Raw genomic sequence first — 15,603 nt, 5'->3', positions numbered from 1 at the left:
CGGTTCGACTGCAGTTTTGTGCCAGTTGAGCATACATTAGTATTTGTAAAAAAAAAATTTTTAAAAAAAAGCAGTCATACTGTACACGTTAGGAGTGACCACTACGATTAGATTTACAAATTGAAAACAGGTATGGCGAACGAGTGGCTAGCCGTTATACTTCTAAGATTGGTGGAATTTGCATGTTCTCCCCGTCAAGGTTAAAACTCTAAATTGTTCCTAGGTCTGAATGTGAATGGCTGTTTGTCAATCTGTGCCCTGCGATTGGCTGGCGAGCAATTCAGGGTTTACCCCGCTCCAGCTCACCCGCAACCCTGCTGAAGATGAGCGAGTGGTAAAGGGAATGGATGAATTCAAAATACAGATTTGGTGTTAAATAATACTGTGAATAGTTCCTTTATTGGGGGAAATATATTTGCAATTGCTTTCTTTGATTTGTCTAAAACAATAATAATAAAATTACGATATGTGTACTAGTTGTGACAAACTTTACAGCTACTTTATTAAGATAAATTGAGTATTGGGTTTATCCATGTGCAAATGAACACATTCAACACTGAAATAAATTATGTTCCTTTCTGTAACTTTCTGGCAATTTGGGCTCACATAGCAAAAATCAGCCCTATACATTTGGGCATATACATATATATTTCATTATACATAGTAAGCACATTAAAAAAAAGGGAGTCTTTACCAAAGGCTTTATTTATATTATTTTACTCCACTGAAGTCAACACAGGCCAGGTCAAATGCAGAAGGGACCACTGATTTGTGCCCTGTCAAATTTTGGTATCCTACAAGATATACATGACTGAATATCACACTAAGTGGGACAACACCAGCGTTGCACAATGCAGCTCAATAACGACCATCAAGAACCCTACCAAAATAAGGGAATCAACTTCACATTATAGCCTGGCAGAAGAGGCGTACACTTGACAAGGCAATGAAGGGACGGACTGTATCTAGAACTTACTGACCACATGCTGTGGCTCCGGCTCAAACCGGTGGCAATAAATACTGTAAGTGAAGGCAAGACAAAGGAGAACTGGATTTCTGGTACTTGTTTCACAACACAAACACAAAGAGAAGTGGACACATCATCACCACGCAGTGAAGGATCTCCTAAATATATAGCAATCCATGTTGCAATGTTCCATCAGGTCTCAAAAATCACTTGTTTCAAGAACCTTCATAGATACATTGTGCTAGCAATATCATACAGAACAAGCAGGGGACTATTTCAATTCAACATATAACCTTTAAAACATAAAAAACCCACACACACAAAAACTTGCAAGCTCACATACATGGGTATCATTTGGATTGGTACAGGTGCAAAAGAAATTTGTGTCACTAAGTGGCTAAATCGGTCCCCGGGAAGCAACGACAACTGTAGGATGATCGACGCGGGAACAGTTAACATATTATCTGCACATATACACTTTAGCATTGCTCATATAGCACCAGATGCAGAGAACCTTTCTGCAAACCTCGCCTCCGACTTTGCAGCGTCTGTCTCCTCAAAAGTGTTCAGCAGACACATTATTACAAGTTTGAGGAAACATTAACAGGTGAGTGGAAAAGACGTCAAATTCTGCGTGGCTCCCAAATTGAAAGGTAACCCTTAAATACCATTCATTTATCTTTCAGTTCATTCGCTGCATTAATACATGATTCAAAACAGTATTTAAAAATGGGAAGTGCAACTATAACACAAAAGGAAGAGCGAGGTGAACAGCAAAATTAAACGACAGGAAAAAAAAAGTCTCCATTCGTGTTTTAACAACAACAACTGTGGTAAAAGGTTAAACATCTAGCAACAGTTTCAATTCCCTGGAATCTTCCCTATCAGATGAAATTAAATTAAGTAGTGCTTTCCTTTTTGTTAAATACAGCAAAATAGAGAGAGACAACAGAAGTGTGTGGTGCACGGCAAGTCAGGAGTGACAGACCGCCAGTCCTATGCCCCCCTGCACCTTGGTGCAATTACAGGAAGCGGTACATATCAGTAAATTAGAATACATTTTTTTCAGATTTATTGACAGGACATACCTAAATAAAGTGTGCAACAGAAACCTGCAGATGGCTATAGATGTGATTTGTTGTTCTCAAATTTGTAGTGCAACTGTGTGAGGCTTCAGGCTCTGTCCTTATTGTATTTTCCAGCTAATAAATCACGTCGATAGTCACCTGCAGGCATCAGTTGCACAATTGATTGTAGGCATCTCATTTCAGTAAATTCGAATAAATATATTCTAATTCATCGAGATGTACCTGTATAAAACACCTTAGCCGAGGCTGGTGATGTTGGCTTTTCCTCCAGGGGGAGCCACGATGCGCTGGGTGTTACGGCGTGGAACGCTGTCATCAATTTGGGCACCTAACACCGACAACATTTATAACAATACACAATCACATTATGACCGCGAAGAAAATTGCTGTCCGACGAGGGAGTCAAGTTGCAGAGAACGTAACTCACTTACCTGACAGACTGAAGCCCGACTGGTGGAGGTTGCGCACCGGCTGCTGAATAAATTGTTGTTGCTGTTGCTGCTTGGTAGGAGAGGTCTTCACTGCAGAGACCGAGGTCAGAACCTTGGGAGTAAGAATCACCTCGCACACGGGCCCATCATACTGACCCCGGGGGACTCCACGCAACTCTGTCAGCTGAACATTCAAATCAATCCGTCAGTGTGATGGCACTTACGACTTGTCACGCTAGATCAGCGATTCCCAACCCTTGTGCCACGGCGCAGTCGAGCGTCGTGAGAGATCGTCAGGTGTGCCGCGGGGAATCAGCCAGTGCCATTTCATTGGTGTGAAAATTATTATTTACATGACACATCTTGAGTTCAGTACATTCAACTCCAGTATATTCACATTTGCTAATTCACCTTTGCTGATTTCTTTTTAACCCATCCTCCCTTATTGCAGAAAAACTCAGCTTTTGCCGTTTTTGTGCCAAAGCAATAAAAGTACTACTTTTGCCCCATATTTTTGCATCTTGGTACCAAGGAAGTATGTTAAAGTGAGTTGAGGAGTTGCATTTAGACAAACATTGTGCTTTGTCACCATCTTGTGGCATCTATAGGTAATTATAAACCCTTTTAAAAGGGGGGGACACCAATTACTCTCGGCAGGGCTCAGCGCCTATCCCCAACACAGTATGCGTGTGCCTTGGCTCAATTGATGTTGGGAAACACTGAGTTAGATCATTCTTTCCATATGGTCGCACCCGGCTGCGAGCTTTTATCTTCTTGTACACGTGGTCCGGAAAGGCTTTACGGCTGATGTAGCGCCCGCAGCCCTCTGTCGTGTGAAGGCTGCCCTCTTCCAACACAACTTTACCTTGGCTGATCACCACCAGAGGACCACCGCGCACCTCTGTGCCCTCAAAGATGTTGTACTCTACAGCCTAGCAGGAGAAGAGGAAGCCAGAGACAGGAATCAAAAGCAGTCTTTATTCACATACATCCACCCATCCATTCTTTACTATACCGCTTATCCTTTTTGGGGGATTTGCGGTACCTGGAGCCTATCCCATCTGAATTATAGGTGAGCAATTGGGTACACCCTGCACTGGTTGCCAGTCGATCGTAGGGCACATATAAACATACAACTACTCACAGTTACATTCACATCTGACCATGAGCCAGACAAACTAACCACTAGTTCTCTGTGCCACCCTATTTGTGAAATTAACCCCCAACCCCCGCAATTAAAAAAAAAACCCTCTACAAATACCGAGTTGTGGTTCTTGGCTGAGATGATCTTGGTGACATCTGGGTCCCACAGAACGAGGTCAGCGTCAGAGCCCACAGCAATGCGGCCCTTGCGAGGAAAGAGGTTGAAGATCTTGGCGGCATTCGTGCTGGTCACTGCCACAAACTGATTCTCATCCATCTTTCCACTCACCTGGTGAAAATATCATGGGAACGAGGTCTCAAAACACATGCAAGGAGGACGCTCGTTTGCAGAGTGAATTTTGGCCCTCACCACACATTTGTCCCAGATTAGGGACATCCTCTCTTCGGTGCCATTGGTGCCCTCCGGGATTAGGGTGAAGTTGTCTTTGCCTACTGCGCGCTGCGATGTCTGGAAAGTGCAGTGAGCGCTACCTGTCACCTGTAAATCCCCACTGGATTTGACAGAATGCAAAAGTCTAATTTTAGATGGCAACTGGGATTGCTTCAGAAATGTAAATGTTGAGATGTGGTCTCGTTCTTAATGCCACATCATCGCTTTTCTTTTCATGATCTCGTCATTCAACTTGGAGAAATAGCGCAATACGTTAGTTACAAGAAAAAATTCCCCTTCCCGAAACAAGATGCTGGTCTGAGCTTTTCATGTATTTTAAACTATCTTTCAGTTACCACCGATCAGCAAAGATAATTTCACCATAAAGTACTGAAATGCCATTAATCCATTCCAGCCCCACAACATTTTTTTTTTTTTTTAAATGTGTCACGTGTTTTTAAAGAAAAGTAGATTTCTATTTTCAAATCTAAATATAAAAATAAACTGGTTTTAAGGAGTGCAACCTGCCATATGCGGAACATCACGTGACCAAACCTGGAAAAACGTGACTGCTGACTTCCTGTGTATGCTACGCTAACGAGCATGACTGCGGTTTGATTATGATTGTTTGAAGCCGAACTTGCTGAACTTTCGTTTTCTTTATGACTGGTGTCTTCGGACAAAAGTTGCGTGTACATGTATACCATTTGTTCATACAAATATGATATATGTAAACACAAATGACGCCGAAAAATGAGACATTGTAATCTTTGGTGGCTCTGATGACATTTTGTGATTAAAAAAACACATTGGAGACGTTTAAAGTCAATGACAGTGCTCTCTTTTTTTTTTGGGCAATCTTTGATTCTAGACACCAACCATGACAACAGAGAGCTGAGGTAATCAGGGGTGGTGGGATCCGGACTGAGTGGTGGAGAAGTGACGTAGGTCGCAGCCTTGGCCCAGTTCTTGCTCCAATAATGGGTGCCGTCTGTGCCCAAGCTGGCTGAGATGGGCTCTCCGAAAACAACAGAACCTAAAAGAGCGGACAGGAGCATTGTAATATGGAAATACACTGTTCCCAAAAGGAAATTGGACAACATTTCACGACGTACCCTTTTTCCTGGCCAGAGCGATGACATCGGCGGCACTCTTGCTCATCACCTTGGTGATGTAGACAGGACAATTTGTCTGATTGGCTATGGTGATAGAGCGATTGACTGCCTCTGCCTCCACCTGCCGCGCGTCACACATGCACACAACAGAACAGTTCTCCTTTCTGTCGGCCTCTCTCGAGCCCTCTGATGTGTTGAAATTTTAAGGCACCTCACCTCTTCTGGGCGGCTGAGTACATGACCTTCAGGCCCAGTTATACCCAGCTCGAGAATACGTCTTTGCTCCTATTAAATCCAAACAAAAAACCTCATGTTCCAAATTCAAGAAAACTGCTTATATACATTAGTTTGTTACCTCAGCAATGATGTCACCATTCTCAGCATGCACTTGAGCGATGGCACCGAGGTCTCTGATGACGCTGAACACCTCGTAAATCTAAAATATCACAAGGGAGACTAGTGAGCTCATTAGCATAAGGCACGCATTGACGTCAAACATGCAAAGTCAGTGGAAAGAGAAGACCTCGCTAATGTCATCCAAGAGCTAAGCCTACCTGAGAGTCAGAAAGTTGAAAAACATCCTTATAGGCCAAATAGACCAGGAAAGAGTTGACACCTGAAGATAGAAAACTTATGAGAGCCAAAAGTGGAAAAAAAGAGAGCAAGAGGGAGAACCCAGAGCAAAGGAAGAAGAGTAAAACAAAAAAATAATTATAAAGGAGACATGGGAGAGTGTTGTGAAAATGCTTTTTAAACACCATGCAAGGACTGAATGAGGAAAAAACGTGAGATTGGTTGTGGCACAAATACTCGACTGGATATTTGTGGCTACACCTTTGACAGTAGCAGTAATTTAGTGGTCGCTGACTGCATACCGTGTTCCTTCACCAAGGTCTCCATCTCCTCCTGAGTGCCTTTTTTCCAGTCGGTGATGTCCACATGGAGAGAGTAGTCACAACAGGATTTGCTGTCAACCAATTCTCTCCACTGCTTGAAAGCTGCAACCAAGCCTATGCCAGGCTCTGGCACCACGTGGTCAACTAGAAAACACACCCCAAAAAAAAAAAAAATTGTAAATAAAACAGCCGAGATTTCATGTGTGGAAGGTAGCTGTAATTAAAATAAATAAATAAATAAATTTAAAAAAAAAGCCTTATAACACACACGCAAGCAGTGTTATAATCTCCGTGACGGGATGTGTGCGCCTTAGTTGAAAACACACTGAAGTCTGGCTGCTGGACAACTTACTGATCATGGTGGTGCCCCCCGCCAGAGCTGCCCTGGTGCCCTGGTAGAAGTCATCCGCTGCCACCATGCCTCTATCAGGCATCTGGAATCGGGTGTGCACGTCGATGCCTCCAGGCATCACCATTCTTCCATGAGCCTCTATGATCTTAACTCCCCCAGGGACAATTAGGTTGTCACCTATTTGCCTGGAAGAACAGAAAAAAAAAAAATGGAATCTCAGCAATTCAAATGTAAATGAAGCAAAAATCTAGAAAAAAGACACCACCATGTAGGTCACCATCTTTCACATTATATATTGTTTTAGCTGAAAAATATGCATTTCAGATTTTAAAAAATCTTTATTTGACCATAAATGCTTGTCATTGGCCGTTCACAAAATGATAACAATTTACTTAAACAGTTCACTGAAAAATGAAAACTTCAAACTCACTTGATGACTCCATCCTCCATGTAGATATCAGCCATGAAAGACTGATCATCATTCACGATCTTTGCTCCTTTTATGAGGAGACGGTCACTCTGCAAGGTAGAGACATTTGATTTTCCAAAATATCTATCAAGCCATCCATTTTCCATAGCGCTTGACCTCATTAGGGTCACGGGTGAGCTGACGCATATCCGAGCTGACTTTAGGGCAAGAAGTGGAGTACGCCCGACAGCCAATCGCAGCCTGTGCACATATAGATGTATAACCAAGTTCAAACCTATGGGCCGTTTAGATGCTTTGGTTAACCAAACATGCATGTTTATGGAATGCGCCCCCCCCCCAAAAAAAAAAAAAAAAAAAACAGGCAAGCACAGGCCGAACATGGAAACTCCACACACGAGGGCTTGAGTTGACATTTGAATCCAGGACCACTGGCCCAGTTTGGGCTAATTCTGTCTCCATCATCGAAGAGAAGCAAGAGGGTGAACTGCTGGCCTACTTTTCATTGGTTCTTCTACACGCTCACAAAGACACGACGGCAAGCTAATAGAGACAATGTAATTTACGGAAACTATCGCAGCATGAATTGTCCGGATGGACATGAAAAGCAGTGTGGCTTTAGTGACAGTCTTCGCCCTACGTGAAGTTGAACAGAACAGACTGAACGAAATACGAATAACGCTGTAATGTTAACACTTTATAGCGCCAATATTGGAATTATATTGCACACTGGTAGTGAATGTCAGATGCCAGTCACTGCATATCACCCCAACCAGTCCGCGCCGTTAAATTGTTTGCACTGTGACAACAACGGCAATACAAGGCCTTATGTCCATCGCACAAAGGACTCAATGTGAAGCAGTTTTGAATACACTATTCACGCAGTACAGTAATAATAGAGTTGTAGAAAAAGGAAGCCAATACAACACGACTGAAACATTCCCATGGGTGTGAAACTAAAGGCCCCACAGGTCACCTGTCACCCTGCCGAGGGTTCATTCTTCCATGACCTGATCGTAATGCACGGTTACAGACAAGGAGGGCTCAGATTAGGAATTGCAACTGGCTGCACCTGCACGACATCTGACTGCTACCTGTTGTCAAGAACCTCGACGCACTGCAGGTTCGCCCGCGTGCCGATGCGACGCGCTTCAATCCAGAAGCGCCATGATTTGATGTCGAGATCGCTCAGTCGATGTTGCCCGAACAGCTGAACGATTAGCGCTTTTTGGGATGGGTGCTGGCCAGTGACCTACTTTACACGGATTTGCATTCTTTCGACGATCACGATATTCAGTGAGGTTTAAAATCTCAAGCGCAAATGGGACAATTGGTGCAAAAAGAATTGCTAGTTGCACCTATATGAAGGTGAAATAGGGATGCATACGACGGCCGAGCGTTCGCTAGCCTACGGTGGCAGGTAAAGAAAAAATGAATAAAAATAACATCAAATCCCAAAATGAAGGGGACAAAATAGCAATATACTCACAGTGATTCGAGGAATGTTCTTTTTCCCTTGGTAACCCGACATTTTAACGATCACTCCAGCGCTCGGCTAACGCTAGCTAGCAAGACTGGAAAAGCTCAGCAGCCAGTGAACAAGAAAAGAACAAAAAAAAAAAAAAAACAGGAAAATTGGATGGATGCTCAATGGACAGTCGACGCCCAGGGCAATTTGTACCTGCCTGACAACTTTGTTACAACGATGGCGAACGACTTTCACAAAGTGCTCATTCGAAACCAGTTCCTAAATGTCAGACTATCGTTCCAATGAGTGGATTTGTGCCGGAAAAGATCCCGCAAGACAAGACAAGTCTCAAGACAGGGGCGCAATCGTTCCGCGCATGCGCGATACCCCACCCTTGTCAGCCACGGCTCCATATTGTTTGACGCCGCTCAACCTTCACTCCTATTGTCATATTTTGCTTTTCTCAACAGGGAATATTGCTGAATTATATTGTAACGTCAATGCCTGGCCTAGGTTGACTTCCAAAATTGTTCAGCCATCTGTTTAAATCTGTTAGTGAGCACTTTGACCTGTGCAGAAGCCATTCACCTCACAGACACATTAAAATGCTCATGAGACAGCACGATCCCCTTCATTAGGAGCCCCTTAATAAAAGGTCACACTGTATGCAGTTTTATCACCAGAGGTCCCGCAACACGGGGCGGGCAAGCCAGCAATAATTGCCCAGGGCCCCAAAAGCTGAAGGGGGTCCCGGTAGATGGCTGACATTGGCCCACATCAACGACAAAGCACTGCAACGGCAAAAGTTTCTTTTGGAATTACGGCCAAAAAAAGGTCACGCTTGGTTTCAATGGACCATAATGCACTTTCCATATGCGTTGAGGAGATTTCGAGTGTGTTTTTGTAACATTTTGAAACCAAGGTTGAACTTTTGGGGCGAATTTGGTGCAAACTGCTAGACAGAGCTAGTAGTTCTCAATTTTTTTTTTACACCAAGCACCACCTCAAAAAAAAATACTTAACTCTCCAAGTGCCACTTGAACGACTAATAAACACAGTAATCTAGTAGGCCTAAGTGTTCATGAAAAAAAATGAGGCAGGCTTTATTCCTAAAAAATGGGTATAGAAAATAAAAAAACGACTTAAATATTGATTCAATTCAAATGCAGTGCACGTGAAAGTGAAATAAAAATTGTACTTGTCATGTTAAAAAACATGCCCTTCTCAATGATTAACTGCAAATGTATGTACTGTTTTTAAAAGTTACATAACACTGAACTGTACCATGAAAAATAAAAAAACAGAGTAAACAAAGTAAAACATGAACTGGATTTAGGAAAAATTTATACAAACAAGCTTTATACCTCCATCCATCCATTTTCTGAGCCGCTTCTCCTCACTAGGGTCGCGGGCGTGCTGGAGCCTATCCCAGCTGTCATCGGGCAGGAGGCGGGGTACACCCTGAACTGGTAGCCAGCCAATCGCAGGGCACATCGAAACAAACAACCATTCGCACTCACAGTCATGCCTACGGGCAATTTAGAGTCTTCAATTAATGCATGTTTTTGGGATGTGGGAGGAAACCGGAGTGCCCGGAGAAAACCCACGCAGGCACGGGGAGAACATGCAAACTCCACACAGGCGGGGACGGGGATTGAACCCCGCACCTCAGAACTGTGTGGCTGACGCTCTAACCAGTCGGCCACCGTGCCGCCGCTTTATACCTTTGTTGTGATTTTGTGCAGGAAAGGCCTACTAGAACAGCTGAAATTAAGACTGAATTGAAAGCACTTTAAATGGTGGCAGGTGTGTGCTTACTCCCATTTAACGAGTTTGAATGTGATTTGTTAATTGTGAACACAGCCACATCCCCAATTATAAGGTGTGCACACTTGTGCAACCGCATTATCTCAGTTCATTTTCCCTCTTGGAAGTTTTTTTAAAATTTATTTATTGAGTTGGTTATACATAGGTCACATTAATGGTGAAAAATGTTTTTAAATTTATTTTGGTGTGATTTTTTTATATCACAAAAACCTGACATTTAAACGGGGGGGTGTAGACTTTTTTTTTTTTTTTTGTATCCACTGTACATACACATACAATCATCAGTATGCGCGGTCGCGCGCGCACACATCTCATATTGGATGGTGTATTAATACATGGGAACTGACTTCCAGATGACCAGACTTATGCTTTATTCAGTACAAAGTAAATTCAACATTTCCATTGTTTTCGACTTTCTTACCCGCTGTGCAGAAGCCTGTCAATAATCACAGACACGCTTGAGTCATTACGACTACTTTCATGGAAATGTATGTTATATTCCGAGTCACTGTCTCAATAACAGTACACAAGCCCATAGTGATATTTAAGAGTAAGGTCTTAATACGTGTTATGTAATGCACTGAAAACCCACATTGAGTGTTTTAAAAACCCAATCTTCCACAGCAGTCAAAACAATAGGTTTGGGTTTCACATTACGTCACAATGTCATCAATTTTAAAACACTGACAAATGACTCATCCAGTCATTAATCTTCATTATCATTATAAGCATCAATATACAGAAATTACATGCGTTTAAATTAGTAAATGCTTGCCTACGTACTATTTCTTTTGGAGGTTTACATGGATTGTACATATTAAATCACACTGGAAATGATAGACAGTGACATTTAGATGAAATCCGGCTCGTGGAAACAACTTATTCAGTGGTGGGTTCTGCCTCAAACGGTGACGTAAATGACAGCAAAAACACACCACTGACACTAAACATAAACAGATATATTATGCATGAATAGGATGGATTATTGATACAATATTATGCATTAATACGATGTATTATTGATACAATATCAGGGAGTTTCTACTAAACGGAGCAGATCACAGCTTTAAGTATCTTCACATCTGCATTTAAATAGCATAGCATGTCAGGGAAGTTCCAAAAAATAATATAATGAAAATGTGCAGCGGTAGAAGATATAAATTTGACACTTTGCCATTGTTGCTGTAATATGTGTTAAAAAGAAATACTGTATATAAAAGCAAAAACACTAATTAAAAAAAAAAAAAAAAACAGCATATGGCCTGGTACATTGCCGCCCGGCCCAAGTTCCACTATCATAATATAGTCAAAGACCACAAAATGCAAAAGTTGCTGGCTACATGGTAGATCGAGGTTTAGGATTTTAAGCTTCAAAACATGAAGCTTTAAAAAGAAAACCACTGAAGGTAAAAATGATCAAGCTTCTATTCTGAAAACGTGTGCAGCATTATTATTAGTTTCCTTCGACAACGGCACCTCTAAAGTTCAGCTCAGAAAGTTAAGGCATTACAAGTTCCTTCTGTCACCACCTGTACTTTTCATATATTAGATATGGCGCATAATTTTGGTTCGTCGACACTGGCGAGTAACATAGTAGGGCGACTCGGCCAGATTGTCTTGTGATTAAACAACAAAACATTTGTGAAATTTCAGAGAGACCCATCCCTAAACTTAAAACCCACAGAGGCCAAACCCTTGTCAAATTTGCATTTATATTGGAACATGATGATGAATATTTCCCATCCGGAAAAAGGATTATTATTATTATTATTTTATTTTTTTTTTAATCGAGTGGATGCAAGTCAACTGGGATGGCCTTGGGTCAAGATGAGGAGGAGTACCCACATTACAACGTGTACATACACTTACAATGTGACACAATCGAACATGGATTGGGAGGGCAAATGTGCGCGCGCGACGACTGCAGAGAAACACGTGATCACAGGCTGCTTGAAAGACAGGAAGACGTCCAGGCACTGCTCACTCAGTAAGAGCTGGCGGAGGCTGTGGCGAGTCTTTTACCGATGTACACCCTTCAAAAACAAAACAAACGGGAAATTATTGACACGGAACGAGGCTCAAAGGGATTAGAAACATCTCTTACATAACAATTATAACAGCGTTGTAACAGACAATCTGTATCCGACAACGGTTTTGTTTTCTTATGACGAAAGCTTTAGTGTGTAGGATACGGGTAAATCATTCTTGGTATATGTCAGACAGGGAAAAATATATTATAAAGTGATGAACACACAATAACATACGCATTGTCAATTATCTCAGGCAGCAGTCCCCAACCACTGGGCTGTAGACCGGTTCCAGTCTGTGAGTCAGTAGGTACCGGGTCGAGCAGAGAGACTACAAATATATTTGATTGATCATCAGAGTCTAAAAGAAGTTTGATTTTGAAAATCACGTGCATCCCCCAATATGGGAATGGCTGTAAAGCATACAACTTCTTACCCGATTCCGAGCGCGAGGATGTGTGAAATGAGAAGCGACGGGATGAAAACTTTGAGGAATTCAGCAGAGAATACGCCGCCTTTCTTCATAACGCCACTCTTTCTCATACTGAGCGATACTGAACGCCGGGGGTGCCTAAAGTGGAATTCCCTGAAAAGATAACATAAAACAATCAGCACCATTAAAAAAAATGAAAAAGTAAAAGCCCTCATCAAGATGAAGGAGCCTGCTCACTTGGGTGGAATGTTTTCTGGCCTGCTGGACCAATCAGCAACCCAATCTACTTCTTTGTTCATGAGGATGTCATCCTCTCTGTCTTTGTCCGTGCCTCCGTCTTCTTCTTCTGACTGCAAATGTGAAAGGAACAAATAGTAAAGACAGATGATCACAATCATGAGGTAGTGTTGTACAATTTGAGTGTTTTGCTTTTTCTTTGGTCTATAGTGTTTCTTTGTCGGGGTGAAACTGCCACAGATGGGCACCAGTGATGGCAAAGATACTATATGCGACGATGACCATAGCACCAGAAATACAACTTATTGCAACATAAAAAAATGGAACGTGCATCCGTCGTCCTGGTTGCTGTTGCTCAGTTAAAAAAAAAAAAGAAAAAAAAAAAAAAAAAAAAAGAAAGAAAAACGGAATGTACAGAATGCAAAGTTTGCTGTGGGCGGTCTTTATTTGACGAGCCAAGCGCAAGCAGTTATCCCTCTTGGCAATGGCCACTGCATCTGGCACCCATCATCAAAGCTATGCTAATATACTGTATAGACATACAGTATAAATTGTTTTTAAATCTTTCCGATCACATCTTACGTAAGTGCCAAGTTTCCCCATATTCAGTCAGAAGGTGCATATTGTTTTTTTGTTTTAGTGTAACCTGTTAAGAAAAACATTGCCTGTACATTTGATCAATATTTTACGACAACAACACTTCGACTGGCAAGGATTTTACATCCGTTTTCTGTAGCTCTTGTCGTCACGAGGGTCGCAGGTAAGCTGGAGAGGCTGGGCTACATCCGGGACCCCAATCTGAGATTGTGTTTCAGAAATAGAAACAAATTGTTGTGTATTTTTGAAAGGTTGAAATAAGGTGTGACCTTTACCTGACTACCTCTCGGACTGGACATGTCCACATCAAAAGTGATCTGACCCTCATCTTGGTTGGGACTCTGTGGCCTGTGGGGACTGAGGTGACACATTGTGGTTCATAAATATGTTTGGATACTACTGACACCGTGCGGCACATAACTTTAGCCGCACCTTTCACACGAAGAATTACTCGGGCTGGATTCATGCTGTGCATCCAAGAGGATCTTCTCCATGTCTCCATTGTGAATGGAGGAGGATGACGGCACGTGTTCGAGTCCTCCGATCAGGGTTTCATCTAGCTCAGGCACTACTTGCAATGTCTGACTCGTGCCAGCGTTTGCATTTATTTGGTCTGCAGCAGCTGATATTTGCAAGCTGGCGTGCACGCATTGAGCTCCTGTGTTTCCGTTCAACTCCAACTCCACCCAAGAGCCTTGGAAACACAAAATGCTGAAGTTAGTTTTACAGTATTCAATTTAAAAGCGGGCATAACAACCATTAATGCATGAAGCGTTGTATTCAGAATAGCTGCACTGCATCAGTGATAGCGTCCATCCCTGTGCCACTGCCCTACTAACAGCGAGTTTTTTGTTTTTTTCTGCTAGCCAGGAGGGCGTTATGCAATTCATTACAACCAGGTTGGCTGCACACAGAATGCAAACAAATCGCACGAAATGCATTTTTTTTGTCCGTTCATATTATACTATGAACAAATCGGATGTATTGACCATAGGACGATTGAACGACCTGCCCGAGAATGGCCGAATGTATTTTATAACCATGTCAACAATGCAGGTCTCTGTTGCGTAACAGACAGACTGCTCCGACGTGTCGCTGATCCAGATATCATGCTCATACTCTACATTTTTATTATTTTTATTTTTGCGTGTGAACATACCCCGGCCCAGTTATTCGTCTAAAATGTTTCTTAGCAGTGACAACGCAAAAAAAAAAAAAAAAAAAAAAAAAAAGCTGTCGCTACGAACGTCAAATAGCATCTGAATTTTTTAAAATTTAATTAGAAATACAGTGCATGCATGGTCAATCAACGTATTCAAAACCCCAAAGTATTGATGACTACGCGGAAACGCTTTAAATAAAAAGCAGCGCAATGTTAGTCTTTCGTTTTGTCTCCAAGTTGTTTTAATTTTGGTTAGAGTCCGCCCAACTCTGGGTTGGCTCTTTGATTGGCTACAATTGCCATCAGTAAAATAATTGGCGCAATCCTATTGGCTTTCTCTCACCAACGTCAAACAACATCACCCACCGCCCCTCCAAGAGGATGAGGAAACGCTTTTACCCGATATAACTTTAGCCATAAATTGCTGCAGCACCATTACACTCGAAAGACAGACGTAAACCTAAAATAGCTTCAGGTTATGTGAAAGCCAAAAAGACGAACGATGTTACGTACCGTGAAGTCCGGGCTCTTCGTTATTGTTTTGTTGAGCAGCAGCGGTGGACATGTTGACTTCTCAGTTTTAGCATTCGTCAACATGACCAGGGTTTGCGCATGCGCAGTGTCTGTCCACAGTCCGGGTGAGACAGCAAAAGGCCGTGTTTTGACTCGATAATTGTCGACTATCTTTCATGTCGAAATACGTCTATTGTGATGTGTAGAGCCAAACAAGTCCTGACAAAAGCACAAGGCCTTGTGATGACTTATCCAATTATTGTGTAGGCTTTAATCACGAATGGTGGACGAAGTACTCAGTAAACTCAACTTCAAGAATTTGCCGTAGCAGTAATTCACTGTGAAAGCACCACAACAACTTCGTAGTAAAACGATAATAAAACCCATTTTAGAGGAATTTGTCACTATACTACATTCCATAGAACAATATACAGTATGATCTCACTCATAAGCCGTGTTATTTTAATTTTGAAATGCATTACTTGGTATCTAGTAATTGATTCCATCTGAAAAATAACAGCCGTACAAT

General features: G+C 42.1%; 2 protein-coding genes across 2 annotated transcripts; both read right to left on the bottom strand.

Annotated features, from left to right (window-relative positions):
- Nucleotides 1-687: 687 nt before the first annotated feature.
- Nucleotides 688-8,627, bottom strand: dpysl2a (dihydropyrimidinase like 2a). Its single transcript, XM_061768576.1, has 14 exons — nt 8,300-8,627; nt 6,814-6,902; nt 6,384-6,568; nt 6,011-6,175; nt 5,690-5,751; nt 5,491-5,571; nt 5,352-5,420; nt 5,136-5,256; nt 4,900-5,056; nt 4,000-4,141; nt 3,748-3,918; nt 3,239-3,418; nt 2,487-2,670; nt 688-2,383 (listed from the first exon to the last, which is right to left on the bottom strand). The coding sequence occupies exons 1-14, from the start codon at nt 8,339-8,341 to the stop codon at nt 2,292-2,294; spliced, it is 1,740 nt and encodes a 579-aa protein (XP_061624560.1). The 5' UTR covers nt 8,342-8,627; the 3' UTR covers nt 688-2,291.
- Nucleotides 8,628-10,452: 1,825 nt separating this feature from the next.
- On the bottom strand, nt 10,453-15,200 carry bnip3la (BCL2 interacting protein 3 like a). The gene is made up of 6 exons (XM_061768575.1): nt 15,075-15,200; nt 13,832-14,093; nt 13,675-13,756; nt 12,803-12,915; nt 12,569-12,718; nt 10,453-12,138 (listed from the first exon to the last, which is right to left on the bottom strand). Exons 1-6 carry the CDS (start codon nt 15,124-15,126, stop codon nt 12,090-12,092), a joined length of 708 nt encoding a protein of 235 aa, XP_061624559.1. The 5' UTR covers nt 15,127-15,200; the 3' UTR covers nt 10,453-12,089.
- Between the last annotated feature and the right edge of the window lie 403 nt (nt 15,201-15,603).

This window comes from Phyllopteryx taeniolatus, chromosome 3 (assembly GCF_024500385.1).
Source record: "Phyllopteryx taeniolatus isolate TA_2022b chromosome 3, UOR_Ptae_1.2, whole genome shotgun sequence".
Taxonomy (NCBI): Eukaryota; Metazoa; Chordata; class Actinopteri; order Syngnathiformes; family Syngnathidae; genus Phyllopteryx; species Phyllopteryx taeniolatus.
The sequence above is the reverse complement of the archived record's forward strand: the minus strand, read 5'-3'. Positions and strand labels throughout refer to the sequence as shown.